The 26,677-nt window shown below is 38.8% G+C and overlaps 1 protein-coding gene across 8 annotated transcripts in view; it reads right to left on the bottom strand.

The window, feature by feature from the left end:
* Nucleotides 1-26,677, bottom strand: part of CHD9 (chromodomain helicase DNA binding protein 9) — a 106,762-nt gene that overhangs the window by 7,158 nt on the left and 72,927 nt on the right. For 4 of the 8 annotated variants that reach the window (XM_014942345.1, XM_014942342.1, XM_014942344.1 and 1 more), the window contains 18 exons: nt 20,941-21,137; nt 19,938-20,137; nt 19,290-19,449; nt 18,296-18,385; nt 17,047-17,150; nt 16,806-16,923; nt 16,048-16,105; nt 15,708-15,750; nt 15,327-15,546; nt 14,987-15,189; nt 13,118-14,026; nt 10,882-11,045; nt 8,516-8,791; nt 7,548-7,716; nt 6,388-6,527; nt 5,660-5,881; nt 4,729-4,857; nt 2,464-2,568 (listed from right to left, as the gene is read on the bottom strand). In XM_014942345.1, coding sequence (XP_014797831.1) covers nt 2,464-2,568; nt 4,729-4,857; nt 5,660-5,881; nt 6,388-6,527; nt 7,548-7,716; nt 8,516-8,791; nt 10,882-11,045; nt 13,118-14,026; nt 14,987-15,189; nt 15,327-15,546; nt 15,708-15,750; nt 16,048-16,105; nt 16,806-16,923; nt 17,047-17,150; nt 18,296-18,385; nt 19,290-19,449; nt 19,938-20,137; nt 20,941-21,137 — 3,507 coding nt within the window. The remainder of the gene's footprint in view (nt 1-2,463; nt 2,569-4,728; nt 4,858-5,659; nt 5,882-6,387; nt 6,528-7,547; nt 7,717-8,515; nt 8,792-10,881; nt 11,046-13,117; nt 14,027-14,986; nt 15,190-15,326; nt 15,547-15,707; nt 15,751-16,047; nt 16,106-16,805; nt 16,924-17,046; nt 17,151-18,295; nt 18,386-19,289; nt 19,450-19,937; nt 20,138-20,940; nt 21,138-26,677) is intronic. The other 4 variants (XM_014942347.1, XM_014942348.1, XM_014942346.1 and 1 more) reach the window with 4 other exon arrangements.

The following is a 26,677-nucleotide window of genomic DNA, read 5'->3' as shown; positions in this document are numbered from 1 at the left end:
GGCACACTCATCCTTAGAGGTCTGTTTGCAGATCAAGCCAAATATAGCTAATTATAGGAGCAATCTCTATTTAGGATCTAGAACAGCATTGCTTTGCAATATTACCACATTCCAATCATTTGACAGTTTAATTAAAAAAAACAATTACCCAAAGTTAAATATAAATGTGTGACTGCACACAGACCAACAATCTCCGAGCCCTTTTTGTTATTGTCTGTTTAACGTCCTCATATTTCACCTCACCTATAAACTTCAGAATAAACAGTAAAGACTCAAGTTCAATTAAAATGAAATTCAGAGCACTTCTTTTTTGAGCTTGCACATTATTACTTCAGCTCTCTAAGCCCTCCTTATAACAGAAACTAGTATTATTCTCCTTGAATGCATGGACTTGAAAATTCCTCTTAAAAATGGCAATCATAAGATCAACTATCACTCCTTTTTTCCCCCCCAGCAAATATCTCTAATTTAAACTGGCCTAATAAAACTAGAGGAATTCAGAACTCATGTTCTATTCTTCTGTCCTGTGGATAACTCTAAATTCTAGAAGTAATTCTGCTGTTACTTATACCTTTATTCACTGCAGTCTAATCCTGTTCCTAGTTACCTTTTTTTCTACCAGAACGTCCCACAAGGGAGCTGGAGAGACTAACATTTAGAATTTCACAGAAAGATTACAAGCTCTGTTGATAGTGAACTAGAAAAAAAAAAAAAATCATCTTCACTTCTGTTGGACACATGGAATGGAAGAGTAGCTACCCAGAAACCATTCTTTATTATACAACACAAAATGCTCAAAATGTGTTCTTATCTTCAAGGCAAACAGGGAACAAACTCAGAACCATACACCATACTCAAACCAGCGACACTTGGAAGGAAAGAGAGACCAGGAATATACTAGTTCCTGAGGGTTTGCTGGAACTGTGGACAAAGTCTACCAAAAAAACTTTCTCCTTTTAAATTTAATCAACTACAAACCTCAAACAAAACCAAACCTCAAACTCACTGAATGCATCTCTCTACTAGTAAGAAGCTGGCTGAGGACAACTAGGGGATGCAGTTCTCTCATCACTGACTTGGCTGGTAATCCATACAGAGGGAATACACTTTCTCCTTTTAAATTTAATCAACTACAAACCTCAAACAAAACCGAACCTCAAACTCACTGAATGCATCTCACTACTAGTAAGAAGCTGGCTGAGGACTACTAGGGGATGCAGTTCTCTCATCACTGACTTGGCTGGTAATCCATACAGAGGGAATACACGGGCAACAATGAGCTTATAGTGCAGACCCACTCCCAAGAATATACTAATATATTAACCTCCTTCCCTCCCTGGAACCTCAACATTAGTTCTTTAGCTAAAAACAAAACCTCCAAGAAATAGAAAATAGAAATTCTAAGTAATAGAAAATAGCTATAGTAATACTTGATTTACATTTTGATTGCAGGTAGTAATTTCATAAAGCTGCACACTGAAAGCAAATTAATTAAAAATAAAATAAAGACTTAAAATGTTATTTATGTTCCTCACTGTAACTTTAAGATTAAGAAAGTACTTTCAAGACAAACAGGGAACGAACTCAGAACCACACACCATACTCAAACCAGTGACACTTGGAAGGAAAGAGAGACCAGGAATATACTAGTTCCTGAGGGTTTGCTGGAACTGTGGACAAAGTCTACCAAAAAAACTTTCTCCTTTTAAATTTAATCAACTACAAACCTCAAACAAAACCAAACCTCAAACTCACTGAATGCATCTCTCTACTAGTAAGAAGCTGGCTGAGGACAACTAGGGGATGCAGTTCTCTCATCACTGACTTGGCTGGTAATCCATACAGAGGGAATACACGGGCAACAATGAGCTTATAGTGCAGACCTATTCCCAAGAATATACTAATATATTAACCTTGTTCCCTCCACTGGAACCTCAACATTACTTTTTTTAGCTAAAAACAAAACCTCTACGAAATAGAAAATGGAAATTCTAAGTAATAGAAAATAGCTATATTAATACTCAATTTACATTTTGATTGCAGGTAGTAATTTCATAAAGCTGCACACTGAAAGCAAATTAATTAAAAATAAAATAAAGACTGTAATTTTAAGATTAAGAAAGTATTCTGTGGGCTAACACCTTTCTTCCTAAAAACCTTCAAGGCTAGACTTATGAGATGAAAAAGTCACAGTATTGTAGCACCTTCAACCCAATCTCTAATTTGGGGTTGCCAACCACTGTCCCTCCCTTCCTCCCTCCCTCCTACTCACAGCTGTGCCACCAAACCAGGTTAGAGAACAGAGCCGAGGGAATAAAAGCCAACATTGACTCACATTCCACATTTAATAGAACACCAGAAATAAAAAGCATGCCTTTTGGCATGCCATTTTTTCCCCCCATTTGCCTTGGTTTTTTTAAGATACATTTCACATCACGGTTATCTTATTCTGCAGATACTCACAGACTGTTTTACAACTTCTCCCCATTCAGGAGCCACTCCATACTCTGGATTTTCTTTCAAGAACCTGCATAAATCCTTCAGAGGGGGAGCAAATGCACCCCCCACCTGAGAAGCAGAAGATACAAGTCAGGAAATACTTCTCATTCAGTAAGAAAAAGGCAACGTTCATACCTGACATGGTTTCATTTTGCCTTTCATATAAGGCAATGCAAATAAAGTCTGAGTTCAAATTATCAATGAGTACGATAGAGCTTTTGACTGATACCTGGTGGTGTACGTGAGATACTCTTGATTCCAAATCTAAACTCAAACTCATCTCTTAAACTTATACTTTGCAACTTGACATTCCTCCTCATGTTTAATACGAGAGTTTATTTAGGTATGCAATGAATGGAAATGCAACCACATCAACAGACAACAGTAATGGTCCAAGGATTACCAAGAAGATTCCAAATCTAAACTCAAACTCATCTCTTAAACACATACTTTGCAACTTGACATTGCTACTCATGTTTAATACAGGAGTTTATTTAGGTATGCAATGAATGGAAATGCAACCACATCAACAGACAACAGTAATGGTCCAAGGATTACCAAGAAGATTGTAATTACAATTTTGTTAAGTTTTCCCTTCACTCAATAAATCAGTCTTATCCAATACGCCCTATTCTATCATTTCAGTCAACTTCTGAAATTACTTCTATTAAAAGACTCTGCTTCTCTTGTGAAATAATTTCTTGTATTTTTTTTTTCATGCAACAAAGTCCAAGTTAAGATTGCTAGACAGCATGTCCTAATAAAATCACATAAGCAGGAAAATAGTCCTTCAAATTAATCACAAGTATTATTCAGATGCGGAAAGAAAAAAAACGGTAGCAAGAAAAAAAGGAAAAAGAATTCCAGTTTCTGCTCAGCTTTGTCTACAAATTTGAACTTAAATTCACATTTTCTAGGCTACAGTTGGTCTCCTCTCCCTCTGGTACTAAGTGTTTAACTGAACTAAAACAGAAAATGAGACAACATGCAAAGCTGAGGACAGGTTATAAATTGGAAAATTGAGGTTAAAGTAACAGAACAGAGTCTCAACTATGGCGTGGAAATTTATTAGTCAAAAAAAGCCATCATGGAAACACAGGCTTTTACAGCAATCACAGATCAGATCTCTCACTCCTTGATCATCAACTTGGCAGAGATTACAGACAGCAGCCAAGGGTGTGTGTTTCTCGAGACTGGCAGCCACACAGGTTCCTTTTTAGAGCTGCTGTCTCAATGCACCGGAGAGATTAAAGACTCTCAAATTCTGCCTCACTCTCCTTTACAGATACAAAAACCTTCTGACCTTAATATAGCAGCATAAAAAAAATAATCCCTGCTTTCCTCACAGGTGGTCTCTAACAAAAAGAAAAGCTGGCAGTATCACAAGACTCCATACCTTGATGCTAAGACTCCAAGGCTCCCACTGGACTGCTGCTCTGGTTCTACCCTGACACTCACAGACACCAGCCCACACATCTGTCAGAATTTGTTCAATAAACTACACTCATGTTCTGCACACTTTTCTCAAATATTGCCTTTCAGCCTTCCCCAAAGCCTATTCAATGCATTATCCCTTCTCCCAAATTTTGATCACCTGTCCAAAAGCTTGACTTCAACCCCTGGTCTCCCATCTTCCACCGCTGGGATTTTACACAAGAATTCCCCTTCTACTTTTGTTCCCCTGTTAGACTAATGCTGAACCTAGCAATATGATTTACAACGGATATGGACTAATGAACCATAAAGGTCAAATGCCAGAGAGAACTGAAAAAAGGAAAAAGCAAAATAATCCAGTACACAGGGTTGAAGCAATTCCAATAGACAAGTTTCTATGCAGGATACACTACTAATGTAATTTTAAACACGTCAACAGTCATAACAAGATGTACATAAAATTTAAACTTGTGTGAAAGTTTACTTTGATCAGAACAACATATATTTCAGTGGCCATGCCTCTGTATTAGTCATTGGCACAAATATTGCAATATAGTGTTCAATCCTACCCGAGCATAAACCACAAGATGAGTTTCTAGCCTTATCTTATATATTTTCATAGTTCGGAAACATTTACTAGAAGATTGTCACTGACTTCATTGGTCTGTGCCAAAACCTTAAACCAAAAACCTTTCATTTGTACACAGCGTTTCAGCAAGTGTAATATTAGAGGTTCTATATTTCAAATAACTTTCCACTTGGGGAACAGAGGAATGGGAACAGAAACATAAATACCTTTCTCGCGTTTCTCCTGTTTATGAGCTGAACACGTTCTTCACCAGTCAAACTATTAACGTCCAGTTTATTAGGGTTTCGACAACGGTGCCTTTTCTGCTTGGGCCTCCCATCGTGCAGCTGCATCCTCTGTTATAAAACAATTGAAAAGCCAATTATCTTTTTGATATCACTCTTAAAAATGGCTAAGATGCCTGTGCATTCTCTTGATTCGGGCACTCATTTGAAGTCATCTTCGATTTCAGAAGTATTTTAGTAACAATACTAATTTACTAATCCCAATCACAATAAGCAGCCCAGTAGACAACACTAAGTCCTCTCTCTGATGCCTCTACCTATTGCTTAGTTTTAATAATTTTTCAGTTTTCAACAGTGCTTTTACTGTGAGGGATGTCGCTACTGTTTTGTATTGTAACATCTTTAGGGAGAGGTAAGGTTGTTATTGCAGGCATCAAAGGAGATTTTCTCACATTCTGTTCAACATTACAAATCTCAAATTCAGAAATAAAATGAGAACATCATACCCCCAACTAAAATCACTGCCACAGCACTGTAACGTGGGGATAAGATATATCCCACACTACAGTCTTTCATCCTCTTGCACATCACTAAATATGCTGTCACACATTTTCAGGTCCCATCATCAGGATCATGGTAATAGGAGTTTTCTTATCTTAGATTGTCTAATTTCACTTAGGATTAGAAAAACTGAGATCAAATGTTTTTGTTTAATATTGCTTTTCTTAGCAGCTATATTTGTCAGGGGAAGGCAAGGCTTGCAAAGCTCAAATTATGTAAAAAGAAACAGACGTTTTCCTTTTCCTAAACAAAACAGAAGAAGAGGGAAAGAATAATTCCATGTAACATCCAATACAAATTCAAATACATTTTATGAGAAACGTTTTACTGTTTAGCCGAAATGAATACTCACAGGAATACAAGCTCCTGAATCTTCAACGTATCCAGGATGTTCTTTAAGCCACCTTTCTAAATCTTTTCTTTTGGGGGCATCATCACCTGCAAGCCTCGTTCCATCTTTCAGGTTAATAACAGGAACTGGACTCTCTGCATCGAGCACGCCCTGGGACTGCGTGTAAGCGAGCGCTGGGTTCATTCCTGCGGCAGCTTGGCAGGAGTTGATACCTGGGTTAACCTGGAGAAATTAAAAACGCTTGACTAAGTTTTTGACTAAGTTCTCCACAGAAAACAAACTCTCACAATTGGTCCATGTATGATACAATGAGGGCTGCAGTCCTGCAGATCGTTACACACACACCCAGGGACCCAGTGAGATCACTCACCGCCCTTTAACTCACTGCACAATCGGGCCCTGTAACATGTTACAGGAAAGGATGACAAACAGTGTTGTCAGGTAAATATCAAGTTTTTAATAATAGATTGTTATTTACTGTTCATCAAAACTAGAATCAAACTTACTTTTCCAAAATATTTGTCAATAATGAATATATCTAATATTTAGTAAAGCTCTACCAGTTCTTATTTGTGTAGTTATACACTGTCAGTGAACAATTCCAGAAAAACAACCCCCAACCCAACAGTTTTAATTAATGAAGTTCTTGTTGTATGTTGACAGCCGGTTATGCTCAGTTAAGTGATTAACTAATTTGGACCTCATTTTTGGATATAAAGTTTACTTACATGATTAGGCTGCTTATTTCTATTTATGAAGAGGACATCAACTCCCTCCACGTTCTTCCTTCTTCCTCTCCTCTTTTTGACTACAGGCTGACTGTCAACTATGACTCCGTTGGCACTGGCTGTTAAGTGACTGGAAGTACCTAATTAACGATACAATAAAATTAGTGTCAGATGCTTGAGCTGTTTATAACAAGAAACATGTCTGAATAAAAAAAGGACATAAAATTACTTGTAACAGTGCAAGCGCATAAAATTTCTACATGTAATATCTAACAGAAATGGCCTATTGTTTTATGACTGTTTAAAACACTATTAATATTGGGCTCTGAAAAGCCACTCTAACTCCTTTTACTGCCCCCCACTCCCTCTAAATCCATCTGAACAGGGAGGAGAGCTGTTAAAACTGCTGACTTCACACACACTCAGAGGCAGACAGTCCTAAATAAATGTTTATAACAAGACCTTAATGGTATGTCACAAAAGAAAAAGAAAGTATAAAAAGCAAGTGAAGGGTAGCTTTTTTTTTTTTTAAAAGGAGATGGTTCTCTTCCACGTATGTATGACATCTCAATGAACTGCAGCCATTTAATCAGAAGCTGCCCTAAATCAAGCACCTAATTCTAGTCATTTCAAATATTTTAATCCAAATTGTAACTGCTTACTTTGGGCTTGTTTTTACATGTCAGTGTACACCTACCGGTATTTTTTAACGAAAAAAGCCAAACAAGCCAAAAATTGGTTCTAAATTGGTTCCACTGTTTCTTTACATGAGACACGGGACAGAACATGCAAAGTGCAAACTGACACAGGCATAAATCTAGGACTCTTCCTCTTCATTTACAAACTAGCCACAAGTTCTGATCTAAACTGACTGTCAGTGTAGAGTGATGCACTTTTTAATTATTAAAATCTTCTTGTGGGGGTGTTGATAATGTATAATTGCATCCTTCTATTAAATGAACATTACAACAACTGACTCTGAGAGAAAATATTCATGTGATCCAACCTCAGGCCTCAACGTCAGTGCCCAGAGCATCCCTCCAGACTGCAGTTTAGAAGAAGTAACGTTTCAAACATCTCTCTCCACACGGAGATCAACACAAGAACCCGAAAGATAAAGATTTAACACTAACCCCTATGCCCTCTGACATTTTACATACCTGATTCAGGAAGTGATTTGGGGAAGTTGACAAGGCTGGTTTCTGAAGCGCTCTGGAGTTCACGTAGCCGAGCCAGGTATTGCTGCTGTCCCAATGCACCTTCCTCGCTTTCAAATGGCCTTTTCTGAGACAGTCCCTGCTTCTGAAAAGTCAATTTCAAACCACCTTCCTGTTAAATAAATGCCAGGGTTAGAAGAGCCTCTTATGAAGCAGAAATGACTACTTCATAATCAGGATTCTCACATACAAACAGTTACTCCAGAAGAGTTGGGGAAGAACGAAAACGTTGTATTAGACCTTAAAACAAGCCTTGCTTCTCCTCAATGTAAAAAACAAATCTGAAAAGAGATTGCATGGAATTGCTTCTATGAATATACATTTTAAGTTATCTGCTACCTCAATCAAAAAATCCAGACACTGAGCAGCTGTCTATCTCCCTGATCCAGTCCTAAAGAAATGCCAAACCCATGTACAAGAGGGAATTTTCAAACATGTTTATGTGCTACCAAGAGGTCCCAAACTTCCTGCATTTAAACTGGGATACTGACCTATAACCCTCTAAAAGGCCATGAAGTGCTTGCTGGCTAGGACATGCTAAAATGTTTATAAAAATCCAAACAACAGAAATACCTTTTTTTACCACCCAGATTTCTTAGCAACAGCATCAAACAGGCTGTCTGATGAAGCACCAGAACGGCAAAATTTCAACTCAGAAAGAGAAATAACAATGATTCCTTCTAGTGGCTTATGCAAATGAATAATAATTTAAAAAAAAAAAAAAAGCTTCAAACCCCCCAAAAAAACCAAAGCCCAAACCCAAACACTCAATGCCCGGAAGCAGCAGACCCAAATACCCACAAACAAGTGTGTGAAGGAAGTGAGAGTGAGAGCAGGCAGCCACTTGCAGGTAAAGCATGCCGCACACCGCAATTCGCAATCAGGTCCTAGGGCAATAAAAATAAACATACGTCATTGATTTTCACTGTAAACTCCTTTTCTCGTACATGCTTCTTCACCTTTGACATCTGCGGCGAGGGATCGTATTCTTCTTTGAGGGCTGGGAGGGGGGGAGTGGGTACAGCGCCGGGCTCGCTGTACTCCACAGCCGCAGCGGGGCTGTCCAGGAGTTTGGTTGTGTAGAAAGATGCCACCGTGTTGCTGTCGTAGCTCCTTCGGGCCGAAGGCCACTTCCCTTTCAGCACAGTTTGACAAATACTGTCAAGTCGGTTAATCATGACTCGATCCTAAAGAAACAGGGGAAAATATTGCTGTGAGAGTAATGCCTACCAACACCCTACGCGTTAGATTCATCTATTGTCTTCTCATTGCAAAATCACCACAATTAAAGATTTCTAAGTTCCTGGATTCACTGTAAAAGTTGGTGAAAGCCACTTTTGGGCTTATTTTCACCACCTGTAAAAAAATATGCAATTTCTCTTATTTATACAGGGCCTGCAAATGCTTGAAACACATTCTCTCACTGATTTTTAAGGAAAGACACAGTAAGTACTGCAGTGGTATTTGTAGGTCTGGCTTTGACTGATAGCAGGGTCTCAGCCAGGGTGAGGAGCACCATCGCTTCTCTGGCAAATAGCATTTACAAAACTAGATCTACCAGGGTCTCAGCCAGGGTGAGGAGCACCATCTGGCAAATAGCATTTACAAAACTAAATCTATAGACGTCTCATTTTAGCTTTTGAAACTGTGTTATTCCTCCTTCACATCCTTTAGACACCAGACACAGCCCTGACTTCACACACCTGCACAACACACCGGTCTCGAGGCCCAAGAAGCCAAGTATGTGCAGACTCCAGAAACTACCAAGTTTTCTGATCATTTCAGAGCGCAGTTATTTGTTAAATAAAAAATGTGAATGCTAAAATTACCTGTTCTGCAAGCAAACACTTTTTTGCCAGGCTCAAGACCCTCCCCTATCTTTACAAAACCCCTGGGGTTCATACACTCTGAAGGCCATTTTTTGGAGTCGGCCAAGTCCCCGTGACCTGAAGGTTATGCTCCACTTCTCAAAATCAATGTTCAAAAAACTATGAAAAGCAGTATTTACATTTAAAATGCATCTTCCAGGAACAAACGTCACAACAACTAAAAGCTCCTGAGGTCCAGATCCTTCATCTATTTCCCCTGCTTCAGCACCCATTTTGTGTCCTCTGTTGCCTTCTTATCCAGACTTTTCTCAACTGCTTGACCTTGACTTTTCCTTCACGACCAGCTTGTGATCTGGCTCTGAATTTCAAGCTGATTTTTAACTCATGCCTGTTCCACAGAGGGAGATTTTGAAATTTTATTTTATTTTATTTTTTTTAATTAAAATGCCAGTGTGGTTTTTTTGTTTGTTTTACTAGAGCATATACCTAGCAACATGCTAAACATGCTAAACTTTCTTTAGAACTACTGAAAACTATAAGCGTCAAAAAAATCTGTCACAAAACTTCATGTGGGCTTTCCTACACTTAAAAAAAAAAGCTATAAAAAAGTAGATTTTTTCAGACCCAGAAACTAAGTCAGTCTCCTTTTCCTTATGCAGCAGAAAAGAAACCTATCAAGAAAATATAACCCAGTTAAAGTTTCTATAATGAACAGGCATTCCAGCAATTCACCATTTTTGCTTCACCCTCTTATTTAAGCCAGGCATTGCAAAGGTAAGAAACTGCTCTGCAGTCTGCCAAGCTGGGTCAGTCACAGAAATTCAGATATGAGTAAAGAGCTTAAAAATATTCAGTATTTACTTCAAACAAGATGAATTTTCACTCACTTGGTGTAATTACCTTTTCAAAGCATACTTCAGAATTTCACCAGTTCACATACAGGATCATATAGTGACATTTTAACATCAAAGCTGCATTACAGCAGTACTTCGGCCAGCCTGTACCATAACATGACTTAGGGCTTGGCAGTGTAACTTAAGGAGTTCTGCTACTACTCAGAATTTTTTTTTTTTAATATTTGGCTTAACTGATTTCTAGCTGTTTTGGTTTATTATGTTATTTTGGCCTACCCTAAACAATTTGTCTCATGGGCTTAAGATCATCTAAATACCCGATAAATCATCTCATCTTCACCTGAAATATTCTTTCTTTAAAATTCTGTCTTCTATGTGAACATTCTGACAGCTACAGCTATACAACTGACGTATAAAATGCTTTGTCTTAATTTTACTATAATTTACCATGAATAAAATACTGTGGTTTTTTTTTTTTTCAAGATCTCACCACAACCCAGAGCTATGGTTTTAACATATTTTATTGGATACTAATGTCACAGCCCACCTTCCCCTACAACTTCTGGTCTTCAAAGCAGTTATTAAGAAACTTGCCTTTGGCCAGTAGGATGCAGCCAACATGTATCCACCTTGTAGGAGGTAACTGGAATTTGGTGTCCCATTGTTCATCTGGAAACTGTCCTGTGTCTCATCCTGCGTTGTGCTCAGAGAGGCCACGCTCTCCTCGTCATACGCCTTTATGTGCGGGGTTCCTTCTGCTAAATAAAACCACTCATGTCATCTGACGTCGAACAGAAGTTAAACACTCACCGTAAGAGGTTCAGGTGAACAATACACAGAGAAAAATGGTCAGAAAAAGTCCAAACACAAAGTTAAACTGAAGAATTAATTTTTTTTTCAGGATGACTGCTGATCCTTTTCTAGGCATGTAAATGCCACTCATATTCCTGTTAATATTTCAACAGCTTAACGTGTCAAACATTTAGCTATCTGAAATCAGAGTAATCCAATAGACAATCCTTACTTATTTTAACGTATTTCCTTTGTAAACCAACATGCTCTAAAATAAAGCATTAAATTGAAATGAAAGGTGTCTATCAGCTGAACATGACATATCTGCTGGGTACTACTTTTAAAAAGCACCCCATTTCATTTACTGGGTGCAATGCTGGGTGTCCCACGCCTTGAACATATGTGTCTGCATCACTCATTTTTTAAAATTTTAATCGCAGAGGATTTTCTGTGACTTTCTTATAGTTCCCTCCTCCTTTTTACTTTGACCTCTATCCATCCAACAAGGTTAAGTTTCACTGTGACATGGACAAACAGACTGAAACTAAAACAACAAAATAAAGGTGCTGCCTGCAAAGGCGACTATTACACCAGCACAGCCAGTAAGAGAATTGAGGGACAATTCTACAGAATTAAAATTTAACAACAGCTACATACTGAGTCATCTGATACAATTTAGCTCTCCCTTAAAACACGTTTCAAACATGAGAAGTATGCCAAAGCTCCCCAATCACTGTACAATATATGCAATAAAACCCGGACTTAAATGAAAAAACAGATGAAATTAACAGAATTTTCCAGCATTTACCAATCTCTTCAAGACCAACACCAAGTTACAGCAAAACAGCCACAAAAAGAAAGGCTGATGGATTTACAAGATCTTGCAATCTGAGGATGGCACAATTACTTGCCTAACCAGGCTGAGCTGGCAGAAAGTAGCCTAATATTTGGACTGGTACCACATGTTACAGTATCCACCACCTACATCTAAATATTTATGTGATGGAAGGATTCCTTTTCTCTCACTGTTTTAATGTTTGTATACAACTGTTTCCTCTGAAAATGTCCTTCCACTGCTACAGGCAGCAGCATTTTAATCATTTTGTTTAAGTGGCATTTTACTTGCCCAGTAATCATTTTCCCAGTAAATTAACCCTATGGTGTCCATCTGTCATTTCCACAGACGAAAGGATTAATCTGACTAACACAGTGCCTTTTTCCTTGATGTACTGGAAAAAATTAGCTGCCTAACTTCATCCTCTTCCTTTTTCTATTACCATTTGTTATCACACAGTGGAGAAATCTTTTCACATTCTGGATTTCAACAGGGCAAGACTAGAGGAGACTTCATAATATCAAAATAAGGAATGCATTCAATAATAATCGGTCAGTTTATCAAAAAGTATTACATCGCTTCCCTGACCACAGGTTTTTGCTTCTATTTTGAAGGTTTCAGAAGCCTGTGTTATTTGGTCCTATGCTGTGTAACCACCTCAATCTTTTCTAAAAGCAGGTACATATTTTTAAGTGTTTGAAAATTTGCAGTGCAAATACACTGCTTCGCCACCTCCAACTGCCAAGAAAAAGCAGCTTCCATGACCCTACAGCTTGGACAGCAAGAAGCTTGCATGAAAGCCCAATGAGGAAGCTATGAAGACAGGTGAGTAAGAACAGAAAAAACTAACAGGGAAACCAAAAGAACATATTTAGGAAGAAAAAGAAACAGTAGTAGGAAATGCACAGACACACAGTATTTCCAGATGTCAGTTGTTCAACTCTCCTCCCACAGGTGAGCCACAGGCACAGTAAGCTGCCTTAGGGAATCAGCCAACAAATCCCAACTACCTCACCCAGGCACTGATATGAAGCAAAGAAAACGCTCTCTCTCTGAAATTCTTCCAACTGACTTGAAGAATCAAGCAAAAATGTTTTAAATTTAATTTTGTGGGATTTAGTATCTTTTTTTAGGCTTTTTTTCTACCAGAATAAAACTGTTCAGTGTAAGAGTGATACTGAAGAAATAAGACTATACACATACCACGTTTTTGTGCCTCCTCTTCATCACTATCACTCTCTTCAGACGATGACGATGATGATGACGACGATGACGACGATGAGGAGGAGGAGGATGAAGATGCTGAAGAACAAGATGAAGATGATGAAGAGCTAGAGCCTGATCGAGAGTGTGAACAAGATGAAGAAGATGAAGAGGATGAAGAAGATGACCTGGAAGAACAGGATGATCTATCTGAGTCAGAATCTGAGTCAGAGCTAGAGTCAGAGCCCCTTTTGCTGACTCTCTGTTTTTTGGAAGCTGGGTTTGGAGTTAGAGGTTCTGTCCTTGCTGCCACCATGCGCCTGTCCGTCTCAGCCTTCACGCTGGGCTTGTGGTCTGTATTTTGTATCGATGCGCCATTTTTTGGACTCAAAGGTTCAGATTTCATTATTGTCTGTGTCTCCTCTGTAGACATAGATTCCTCTTCAGAAGACTGAGGGTCCTCTTTCAGATTTTCATTTTTAGCTTTTGCATCCTCAAAAGCATTCATTTTAGCATCCGACAACCTTGACTGAGGTGTAAGAGGAGAAGCAGCCAATGCCATCTGGTACTGATGCAAGAGTGGAGTAGAAGTCCTCGAGAGAGCCACTTTATTTTGATTATAGTTCCTCTGGGCAGACATAAACGAGAGTTCAGGATCGCGAAGAATATGATAATCTGTCCGGCTAACTCCATGCTTAGCAGCTCCGATCAGTAGATCCCTGTCGTGGGTCCCACACTCCCACCAGACTGGGAGGTCCGGGTTGGGCTGGCAGAGTTTCAGGCGCTCAAACAACTGGGGGTGTCGCAGAGCCTGTTCTCGCACCTTCCTCAGGAGCTCAATGCGATACAACGTCCGAGAAGCGCGCTCCTCCGTAATCGGCTGGATAAAGATGTTCGGGTCTACGAGTTCTGTATCAAACCAAAACAAAGATGAGAATTTGGCTAAAAAAACCCCAAAACCCCAACATAACCCCCTGCAAATCAACACTAGAAGCAAATGGCTTTAACCAGTTAATATTAGAATCGTAGAATCATAGAATCATTGAGGTTGGAAGAGACCCTTGGGATCATCGAGTCCAACCATCTCCCCTCCTCTACAAAGTCCTCCCCTACACCATGTCCCTCAGCACTGCATCTAAACGGCCCTTAAACACAGCCAGGGATGGTGACTCCACCCCCTCCCTGGGCAGCCTGTTCCAATGCCCGACCACTCTTTCGGTGAAAAATTCCTTCCTAATGTTCAGTCTAAACCTACCCTGTTGGAGCTTGAAGCCATTCCCTCTCGTTCTATTGTTAATTACCTGTGAGAAGAGACCAGCACCAACCTCTCTACAGTGTCCTTTGAGGTGCCCAAAACTGGACACAATACTCGAGGTGTGGCCTCACCAGCGCCGAGTACAGGGGGACAATCACTTCCCTACTTCTGCTGGTCACACTATTTTTGATACAAGCCAGGATGCCATTGGCTTTCTTGCCCCCCTGGGCACACGGCCGGCTCATATTCAGCCGTTTGTCAATGAGAACCCCCAGGTCTCTTTCCTCCAGGCAGCTCCAGCCACACTTCCCCCAGCCTGTAGTATTCATCTCCCTATTGTAAGCTCTCCATTTTACACTTAACATGTTTCCTTATTTCCTTCTCCCCCATTTCTATTATGGAACACAGGAAAGAAAAGGCAGCTCCAGCCACACTTCCCCCAGCCTGGAGTATTCATCTCCCTGTTGTAAGCTCTCCATTTTACACTTAACATGTTTCCTTATTTCCTTCTCCCCCATTTCTATTATGGAACACAGGAAAGAAAAGCCTTTTCAAGGTGAGTGCTGGCAACAGCAATTAAAGATTAAACTAAAAGTTAAAATCTATACACTCACCTTCTTTGGAGGGCAGACGACAGACTCTCCGGCACATGGACATAAATGCATACAAGTACTTCTCCAAGCTCTCATCAGTTTTCTTATGCAGCCTGGCCATCGCTCGAAACTTGGTCCAATCAAACCGGCCCCTTTCGGGATCAAACACCACTCCAAACGTGGACACAACTCTGTAAAAATCAGCTTCTTCTCTTCTCGTCCACCTTCAGCAGCAAGAAAAAAAATATATGGGAAATACTGTCATTTTCTTCACAATTTCACACAGCTAGAAATTACTATTTCTTCAGTATTTTTTTGTATAAGAATGTATTAACAATGTCCATTTGCATGCTGCCTGTACCTTTGCTGTCTTTCAATCTTAGCAGCCATCTTTGGATTTAGAGCCGCTTCTTCATATGGAGGCTGCATCAGACTGGTTTGTACTGGGAACGTTGGTGGGATCTGCTGGGCCTGCCTATTTTTACTTGTTCGTTGATAAGCTGTGATGAGGCGGCGAAGACGCGTGGTTAAGGCAGACTGAGTGGGCCAATAAATTTTATCTCCTTCCATCATTTGTCCATCTACATTAAAACAAAGTCAAGAGGAAAATAAAGAAGTTAATAATTGCTGGTGCTTCCGGTTCTACACCAGGCAACCTAAATACAGTTTAGCTAAGAGTCAGGAGAATTAAACAGTTCAAAATAGATTGAATTGGCTCAGACTTGGAGTTTTATGTATTTACCTCCATCTGCTATTACTAGATCACCTGGGGATGAAACGTCATCCTGTAGAAAAACAGAAGTGAAGCAAAATTAAAAACACAACCCTCTTGATTTAGGTTAAACTTACATCTTACAGACAATTTATAAATATGACAGAGCAATATATATTTTGGAAAAATGGCTAGCAAGGTATATAAGAGAATTATATAACAATTCCCTCCCATTCCCCGCCACCCACACAACTGCAAAAACACACAGTAAGTTCTATCAATTTAGAGAAATATAGTTTGCTCAACAAAAAGGTGGAGGTATTATATTCTAAGGGTGTTAAAAGGAGCTATTAATAGGTGCCTACTATACCTCTATGTCATCTTTAAACATTGCTGGTGCTGGTTTATATTCTGGATCTTCTACATCCCTGTTAAAATTTCAACACAAAAGAACCCATCTCAGTAATATTTCAGAAGTCCTTACGCTCTTTTCAATTAAGCAAAACTCATTTAAATTTACATAGATATACGGTATTTCATTTTCTATTTGAAACCAGGAAAATATTTCATGGCAGCTTTGGCTTGAATTCTGACCCCCCCCCCAATTCACCATCTCATTCGATAATGTTCTTTATGACCACTGCTGCTAACCTCACTGGTGAAGCGATGAATAAAAGCAGCTCTCCCTTTCAGCAATTCCCAGTCATACTCCAATTGCCCTACTGGGGTCACTGGTTAGCTACACAGGACTAACAGTGTGATAGTCAGCCCAGCTGACTGACTTGATTTCAAGTTAAATAGGTCTGCTGTACTCCGCCTCTGACAGCTTTGGCACTTCAGCCTCTAAGTAATACTTCTGAGACAGCAACACAAGGTAGGGGCCTCGTTAAGAACAAGTTGCTACATTTTTCCTTTAACTATGAAATCCCAAACTTCAATGGTTCTGTTGCACACCGTTCCTAACTCTTTTCCACTCTGTGGGAGTAAAATCAAAGCAGTGTTCTTCACAACAATGACATCAAACTAGCATAAAACCAGTTCAGAAGAGAATAAAGTACAACATATAAATTCAGCCTCGTTTACTTTAAAGGCCCCAATACATTCATGCCCGCTTTGAAGCGCTCATACCCATCAATATAATCATTTGCTCTCTGTTCAGCAGCAACTGCTTTTTCGTCTGGTTTGCCAACCCTTTCCAAGAAGCACAGCGCTGGGTCTGCTCTGATAGTGTTGTATTTTTCATAACCTATAAAGGAAAAGAAAAGTAGCACAAATTTCAACTTTCAGAGTAAGCTATAAAAAGAATTAAGTGTAGGGTGTTTATACTGAGGGGTGGGGAAGCACGTACGTAGTCATTAATATTACTCACCGTGTTTAAAAACGCCAATTAGAAGGGATTTATCTGCGTCCGCGTCCCACCACTCAGCAGGAACTTCAGAGTGATCTGGCTCGGGGACCCAAACATCAATTTCACTAAGGAGAATCACCAACAGCAGAACCAACATCAATAATGCTCAGAGGAAGAAATAAACTTTAATTTTCTCTTTGTACATTTGTACTTTATGTAGGATTTTTAAACTTCTCTCTTCAAGCACACTTGTACGACATTCCATGGCCAGCAAACTAATTCTAAGATTATTTTGAAGGCTTTAAAGAGTCCTAGGATTAAAATGTTTAATTTTTTTAATGGACTTTTTTAATTAATAGCAAGCAACACTTAAAATTTGCATGGGTATGCTACTAAGTTACATAAGTCACACAGTAAAAAATTGATTTATCATTCAGAACAATTTGATAACCTGAAGAAACTGAGGCATACAATTTTTCACCTCTGCATTCAGTAAGACCCCAAAACCAGCAGTTCAGAATACCCAGACAGCTTGATACTTTGTGTTTGACAGAGACCAGTAACAGCAAAAGACTATTAAAGCAGAATCAACATAAAGTATTACTCCTCTCAGTAAACTCTATAATTTCATAGCAGTTTGTCCTTGATCATCTGCTTTTGTGTTTAATAGCATGAGATGGACTGTTCTTCCACAAATGTTTATAATGGTTTTCTGAATCAAATGAAAACTTTCTATCGGCCACCAGAAGCTCCTGTAGCAGGGAGTTCAAGAATTTTCAAACAGGAATCATCCGTTTAAAAAAACAAATGTTTATAATGGTTTTCTGAATCAAATTAAAACTTTCTATTATCCACCAGAAGCTCCTGTAGCAGGGAGTTAAAGAATTTTCAAACAGGAATCATCCGTTAAAAAAAATAATAAATTAAATGGAATATGCAGCACACAACCAAAAGTGTACATAAAGAGGCAGGAAAAACCCACCAATTAGAATGGAAAGTACAGAATGCTCTCTTTAACTCACTTTTTCAGTCTATTTTACTTCAATAATATTACTTCATATAGCTAGACTTGATAAATAGGAATCAGGATTTCCTCATGTCAAATGGATACAAAGTGTTTAGAAAAAAAAAGTAAACAAAACCATTTTTCTCACAGCCTAAGCATAGAAATACTTGGTTTTAACATTCCTAACTTAGGTCTAGAAAGATTTCTGACCTTTCGCTTAATAGTTTGCATTTAAAATAAAGAAGGAAAAAACCTCTAGTTCACCTGGAATCAATTCCATCAAACACCTTTTGGAATTCATTACCAATGACTTCTTGTTTTAAATAATACAGCATTCTTACTCGCAGCAAGACCCTGCACAAAGGAAAAGAGCAACACACATGTCAGCACTCTAAAAGCTTTCCATAGTTGTGGGTGGTTTTGTTTTGTCTTCTATAACATTACAAAGCTCTCAAGTCATTTTCCTAAAACATACTTCCTTCAGCTATAAAAAGGAGATAACCTCCAGTTCAGGTCAGCAAACACTTTTAATTGCCATGACTTTTACAGATTATTTCATTGCAAAAATTCTTTCAAATCCCAGACAAAGACCAGGCCCAGCAGAACACTTCTCGCTTGCTTCTTAAAATACTGCTAAGAACAAACTGCTATTTCCCTTTTCCTGCTTAGAAGATTCCCTTAGAGCTGACAATGAGCATCTTTCCTATCACCTTCCCATTCCTTCTCACTTAGACTTTGGTGCATGAGTCCCCCCGTGGCTTCTCCACGCTTTATCTCAATTCTTGATACAGCTGTATGAAGTTTTCAAGCACGAGTTTGACAAGTTTTGCTAAAGAAATATGATTTATCTGAAACGAGCTCGTTCATAGCTATGAATGAGCTTTGAACAAGCTTGTAGCTCAGAGGCCTAGAAAACATGCCAGGTAAAGAGTATCTAAAATTGAGGGGCAACGATTTCAGTGCTGTAAGTTTCTTTGTCAAACACTCCCAAAGCCTTTAGTCCTTTGGCTGCCAGGAGGCTCCCCAGAGATTCTAGCAAGATCTCTCTCACCTTCTCTTTACAGACATAAACACGCAGTTTTTTTAAAAATAACACCACAATTATTTTAAATGTCAAATACCTGGTTCATCTCCTAATACAATGCACCCTATTTATTCTAATCAAGCTAATATCGTTATCACAATGAGGAATTAGAAGAAAAAAAAAAGAATCTTTACATAAGCTGTGAAAGACATTCACACTTCAGCCACTGCTTACTTGTTGCAATGGTGTTTTATGTGCTTTTTGTAGCCTTCATCTTGCAACAGATGTTCTGGATTGTATTTTCGAAGCCATTCTGCTTTGTGTATATCAAAAGTGCTAGCCTGGGTCTTCACTTTTTTTCCTTTTCTTCCTCTAGGCACAGGGGCTGATAAGCCTGGATAATTTAAAATGTAATATAGTAAGAGCAATAGGTAGGTAGAGATCCCTGTGATATTTTATTTCCTATATCCTATACTGGTGACCTGCAGTGCAGAAAAAATACTAGCACCACAGCCTCGGGATGGGAGTATTTTCTCCGTTGTCTCTTGGAGCATCTCTGGGGTACATTTCACCAGTTTAGGACAAAGCAAGGGAGGGGGAAAGAAAGGAGAGTGTGTTGTCTACTACCTACTGTGAAACAAAAGAGGTTCCTAGGAGCTGACATGAAAAGCAAGCTTACACAGGGTATACAAATCCATTTGGGTAATGTAACAAATACAAATGAAGCAGAAATGACACTTGTTTTTCCATTACTGGAGTTGCACACCTGGAATAAATTCCATTTATTTCAAGTAGGGCTCATTCAGAGAGGATTTTTAGCTGCTTTATCCCAGTACAGTACCACACGAAGCTAATTAAAAGCAGAAACATGTCAATCCTTACCGAGGTGATTCTGTAACTCTCGTGTTTGCCCATCCTCTGTTGGAGTAATGAGATCCCATATAAAACTTTTTATTTTCTCATCCCCTCTGTAGTGAACAAGACAATAGGCTAAGAGAGCTCGGCAAATTATCTCCACGTCCTGCTCATTCAGCTGTCTCTTGAAGCGACCATGGGACAGAATTTCTCTCCATCGACCCCACCTAGTCCAAAGAGAAACACACATCAGCACCTGGAAGTGGAATACTTGGGCTGCCTGTAGATTTCTGCTACAAAAAGGGAATTTCTCTGAAAAATATTGAGCTTTCCGCTCTTTTCCTTCAGCTTAAGTTACTGAGTGGAAATATGAAAGTAACATTTGCAAGAAAACTCTATGTTTAAAAAAGAGTTTTAAACAAAACTCGCCTGTTTATAAAAAAATATGGATGCTCATTTTACACTTCTAAGACACAAAATTGACAGACCTCATACTGGCAACCACACATAGTCATTTACTTTATAAGGTAGGTGAGAGAAGACCTAAGATCTTACTTCCAAATCAACATATCTGATTTAAGCATGCCTAAAATAAATGGTTACATTTTCAGTTCCTATTTGCACTTCATGGAAGTACAAAACGTTCTGCAATTATGAACATCAAGTCACCTACCAAGCTTTTACTTCAGATATTTATTTATTTACAGTTTTGAGCCTGTCTACAGCACTTACTGTAATGATTTTTAGAGACACTACCATAGTGCCTGTGTTAAATGTCATAATCTCCTTCAAAGAAAGGCTTTCACCTCTCTTCTTTAATGTTTATTCAATTGCAAATTGTCAGAAAGATTTATACAGGGCTCATGATAAATTCAGCTAAATTCATATTCTAAATAAATTCTATATATACATACCAGGTTATTGCTAATATAGTTAAAAGTTATTCCATAAATACAATTAAGTACATGGAAAAGTAGTATTTTTTTTTTAAAAAAAAACTCTATAGAATGAAGAAGGATGTATACAATACCCATAGACCAGCAAGTTTTTTTCCACCCGAAAGCACTCTGTTCTCCCATAGCCATTGGAACGGTCACAGGGTCTGCGGAGCTTTGGTTTATCATCCCCCTCACTCTCCACTTCAGACAGCTCCGCCAGCTCATCTTTTGTAGCACTGAAGGGCCGCGTTTGTTTCCTAATTCTTGGGGTATCAATAACCAGGCTGTTCTACAAAATTTCCAACAAACCTTCTCAGAGAAACAGTTGATAAGTTTTTCTGCAGCGAGTGGCTTCAGTTCAGAAACAAGAGTTTCTATCTCATGTCATTAACGGGTATTTTGTAAAGACATCACAGTAAAAAGCCATAAAGCAAGGGAAACATTTTGTGATATTTATGGCAACAAAAAATATATTTCACACCATGGTTATAAACTATACTGAGTATCTCATCCAAGCTGGACACTCACACAGACTACGCTGCAGTGTCTGAGTAAAAAGGGACACTGAAGTAAAAAGCCATAAAGCAAGGGAAACATTTTGTGATATCTACACCATGGTTATAAACTGTACTGAGTATCTCATCCGAGCTGGACACCCACACAGACTACGCTGCAGTCTCTGAGTAAAAAGGGACACTGACACCTTTTTAGAACTGACCACATGGGAGTGTCTTCAGGTATAGGACACAACTTCCAGTACTATAAAATTGATGTAATTCTTTGCTATTTTGCAGACTCCAGTCCGGGACTTACCAACAGAGAAACAGGACAATCAGAACAATCACACACTTTGAACCACTTGGACAAAAATCAAAGACCCCCAAACTCTTTTGGGACAGCAGGGAGCTGGGAAATTAAGAATAAAGCTATCAGCAGGTAGATTACTCATGCACAAACTAACCAGAATAAAAAGTGCCATTTGTTAAAATACTTATTCAAAAAGCACCAGAAATCCTACACCTCCTATTTCAGAATTCAACAGGAAGCACCTACTTGAAAAAATGTGCATTAAAAAAAAGAGAAGTACTTACTCTGCCACTGATAGCATCTATATCTATACACCTCCTATTTCAGAATTCAACAGCAAGCACCTACTTGAAAAAACATGCATTAAAAAAAAAGAGAAGTACTTACTCTGCCACTGATAGCATCTATATCTATTTCTGCTTTTTTGGCCCATTTCTGCCAGAAGTCGGGATCGTCTAGTGAAATATCAGTCCTGTTTCCAGATGCAACAAAACTAGCCTGCAATAAATAAAACTAAATCTTACCAACACCACACATCAAAAGTTTATAGATTGTGAATGCCTCACTGCTGCAAAGCCTGCATAACTTTATTTCATCAAAATCTCCCAAGCAGCTGTTGAGACTCTAGAAGCTACTTCCCAGCGCAAAGCAACTCAAAAGTTCTCCTCCCCCTTAATTTTTCAAAATCAGATCCATAATATATCAGAAAAATCTAATGAACTTTTATGCACCACCAGGAGAGAAGAACATTAAGCAGCAAGATTCTTCTGCTTCTGAGTCTGAATCTAAATTACTTGAATGGAAGAAAATAGAATCTTTTGAAGAGGCTTATCAGCATTTGGGGATTTCATCTCATGCAAAAGTACTCGCTTGAGGGAAATTTCAAAGGAGTGTTTTAAACTACCAACAATCAAAGCTTGAGAGCATGGAATAAGCTTAATTTCAGAAGGCATTTAAAAAAACCCTGATACACTGCTTTTGGGAAAAAGAGTAAATACAAATAAAAAACTCTAACTCTTCTGATAAAAAGACAGTGATGATGATGTTCCCTAATTGGTTTCCTATCTCTTCTTTAGAAGTCCATTTTTTTATTTAAGCCACAATCAGCAAGATATAACAGAGTCTAAATAAATGTATATTTATAAATAATATATATTACATTTATATTCTTAAAGGTTTTCCTTTTGCTTTGCACTTTCCCTTTTTTGGAATTGCCACAACTGCATTTGTGCAGTTCCTGTGTTCCAAACTCAGTTATACTGCTTTTATTTTTTAAAAATTATTTATTTAAGTATTTCATTTACCTGACTTAGTACTTGCTCAGATTCATATTTGCACATGCTTTAGAAATTAAGGAGTCCAAGTTTACTTTTCATTCTGTTCATCCAGTTTCCAGAATAGGCTTTTGGCTGCTATATTACTGTTTTTCTCTTACGTTCTCAGCCCCATGTACGTATATATACTCTCCACCCCCTGCTATTTTAGGAGCTTTCTTTTTTTGCTTTTCAAACTCTTAGCAAAAAAGCTCAAGGTTCAAACTACATCCTACATGTAAGGCATCTTTAGGATAAGCCCAAAAATTCTTCAACTTATTCATTATTGTCTTACATACATTTTCCCCTGCTTTTGCTATGTGCACACGTAAGAACCCCAAAATGGACATCAGATAAAAGTAAAGGTAACTTTTTTTAAAAAAATGTAAGCTTTACAACATTCAATTCTATTTACAGCTCTATATTGTCAAGAACAGCTTGCTGCTTCTGCACCTTGGCAAATGTGGAGCCTCTTCCTTCTGATTCAATTGTGATAGTTTTAGTACGACGCTGCAAAATTTGGTCAATGTCTTCCTCACAGAATTTAGAGCCCTCATCCTCTTCATCCATTATGGCACCATAAGCACCTCTTCGAAGCAAGTCCTCTATTTCTTTTTTGGAGAGTTGTTGGATCTGAGCAAATAAAATAGAAAAAATTATACCCCAAAGTCTTCTCTATTTCTCTTTCCCCTTCCAATGTTTCTGCAACCTAACTGTGCCTTACACTTTATAAACTCAAAATCTAGATTATTAAAAACAAAGAGAACAGTCTAGTTGACAGTTGAAAATAATTTGTTATGTGGTTATACTACACATTTTTTACAAGTATGCAACTTCTTTGGTTTCTCTATTCTCAACAATGTGATGAAATTAAGTTTTAAAAAGTGACCTGTTAATACTAGATGTAAAACTCAACTGACATTGAAGTAACACATATATTAATGTGAGAATCACGGAATTGTCAGAGTTGGAAGGGACCTCTAGAGATCATCTCGTCCAACTCCCCTGCCAAAGCAGGGCTGCCCAGAGCACATCACTCAGGAGCATCCAGGTGGGGCTTGAAGATCTCCAGAGAAGGGGCCTCCACACCCTCCCTGGGCAGCCTCTGCCAGGGCTCTGCCACCCTCACCCCAAACAAGTTCTTCCTCAGATTTGAGTGGAACTTCCCATGTTCCAGCTTGTGCCCGTTGCCCCTCGTCCTGTCACTGGGAACCACTGAAAAGAGTCCAGCTCCATCCTCCCTCAAACCGCCCTTTAGATTCTTGTAAGCATTGATAAGATGATGTGTTCAGTGAGAAGATACACGGAAACAAAAGGAGACTTCGCTTCTTGTTTAAAATTTGACATTGGACCTTAACAGGCAAGAAACAGTGAAAGATTTATCAGAAAAACTGACTGCATTAAAAATGATGCCAATTATATTGTTAGTCCACATCAGAAAACATAACAGAGATGCAAACGACAGAAAAATGGCAGCACCTGTCATTTAAAATAGTTCCCACATGGTTACAGAAGGAAAAGGGAAATCATTGCAAGAAATAGGTGTACGTACACCACCGACACTGTTCTCTCTCCCACTCATGCTCTGCAGGACAGCCTTGTCCAGGCCCAGCTTCAGACTGGCTCTGTCGAACATCTCTCTCTCGTAGGAGTTGCGCGTGATCAGCCTGTAGACCTTCACCGCTTTGTTCTGACCAATCCTGTGACAACGGGCTTGGGCCTTTGGAAGGAAAGGACAATGGCAATAAGAATTTATACTTACTTAGGAATCAGATAGGATTCTTTCAAGAAATGGTTTCTGCTGTAGCGCAATCTGAAAACCAACAGCATGAACTCCAAAGGAAGTCAATGCACATTTACTTAAACAGAAGCTATCGGACTTCTTCCGTATCGTAAAGAGTTTTCTAAAAACAGTGTATTAAATGAAATGCATGATCTGTGCTAACTGGTAGTGAATGGTATTCCTCTGGCAGTAACACTAGATAAGGGCATGCTTGCTCCTCAGTTATCTGATCTCCAGATACAAATGCTAAAGGAGCTGCAACTTGAGAACGGACTCAATTTCAGCAGCCAGTCCTAGATTTGATTAATTCACTGCTTCTTAATAAATATTAATCCTTCTCTATATATTACGTTTTAGCTGAACAGCTCTATTTCCATAAACTGTTAGTCAGCATATGCAAAAATCTAACCCTACATTTATGTCATCAAAATCTTAAGAGTTTTATAAACTCACTGAGTTAGTTTACCCGTGTTGTGCATTTGAAGAGTTATCAATCTGAATGAAAAAGCCGAATGCAGATGACCTCTCCTATCCAAGTAGAAAGTGTTAATCAAAAACATTAAAACATATGCCTCTAAACACTCTAAAATGATACATGTTCAACACAGAGACAACATTCCAAGTGACCAAATTTCTATCAACCTCACTGTTACACTAAAAGAAGTTACCTGCAGATCATTTTGAGGATTCCAATCAGAATCAAAGATGATACATGTATCTGCTGCAGTTAAATTAATGCCCAAGCCACCAGCTCTGGTGCACAGAAGGAAGACAAAGCGATCGGAGTCTGGTTTGCTGAACCGGTCGATGGCAGCTTGTCTGAGATTCCCCCGCACGCGCCCATCAATCCGTTCATATAAATATCTGGAAATCACCACAGATACAAACAGATACACACACAAATCATTACAAAATTTGTCAGAATTTAAAGGGGGTTTAGAAAAGATCTCCTGCTTGCGTGCTTATTCTTTACAATGAATAAAAGTGATTTAAACTAACTACGCTTATCATGGTAACGTAAGCAGGAATTGCAACAGAACACACATTTCTGTAGTGCCAACACACACCAAGTCCAAACATTGAGTGTTTTAAGACAAGTTCTTCTGAATTTTGTCCATTAAAGCAAGTGCCTGATTATCCATACCAGGAAACATGTGTTACCACGGCACTTCAATGTATTAAAACACACCATAACCTGAAGTCCCATGTGGACACTTACAGGTTTTTCAGGTGCTGTTATTCCTGGCTGCCTGCCTAGGGTCAGAGAGGCAGGACAGTGTACTTTGGTTTTCTACACCAAATTGTCTGAATACGTGAGGGGTAACCAAGTAACTGGCAAAAAGGAGTACTTGGTGAGCTGTCACCCGACAAACTGCGTATTGATTCTGTCAAGATTAAGAGAAATGGAACAAAAATGACATGACAGCACCTCTGCCAGTCTTTATCAAGGCATCAATGAACCCAGGGCTTCCTAAACTAAAACCAGCACATTTAAAAGCCTGAAGTAAAACTGTTATTTTTGTTACCTTTGATAATTACAAGGACTCCTATGAAACTTCTGAAATCAACTGAAATGTTTTATAAGGGAGCAAAGACTTCTGCACGCTGTAAATTGAATAAGATGCTGAATGTGTATCTGCTAGTCAAAAAAACCTTTCACAACCGTTTTTCTTCTAATCAGCTATAAAATGGCACAGCAGATAATCCCCAGGACCACAGGCATTTTGGCAGGCAGCCACCTCCTACAGGCATAAATTCTGTTAAGTATTAAGTCTAATCATATGTGCACTCTAACATTTCTAATCAAAGGGTAGCATGGAGCAAGTCTCAGCTGCTCTGCCTTTCAGAAGATTCTACCTGTAGATACGATGCGCTAGTCTGGGTGTTATATCGTTGCAGGAAAAGAAGTGTTTTCCATACTGGGTT

The sequence above is a fragment of the Calidris pugnax genome, unplaced genomic scaffold (assembly GCF_001431845.1).
Source record: "Calidris pugnax isolate Ruff unplaced genomic scaffold, ASM143184v1 scaffold28, whole genome shotgun sequence".
Classification (NCBI taxonomy): Eukaryota; Metazoa; Chordata; class Aves; order Charadriiformes; family Scolopacidae; genus Calidris; species Calidris pugnax.
The sequence above is the reverse complement of the archived record's forward strand: the minus strand, read 5'-3'. Positions and strand labels throughout refer to the sequence as shown.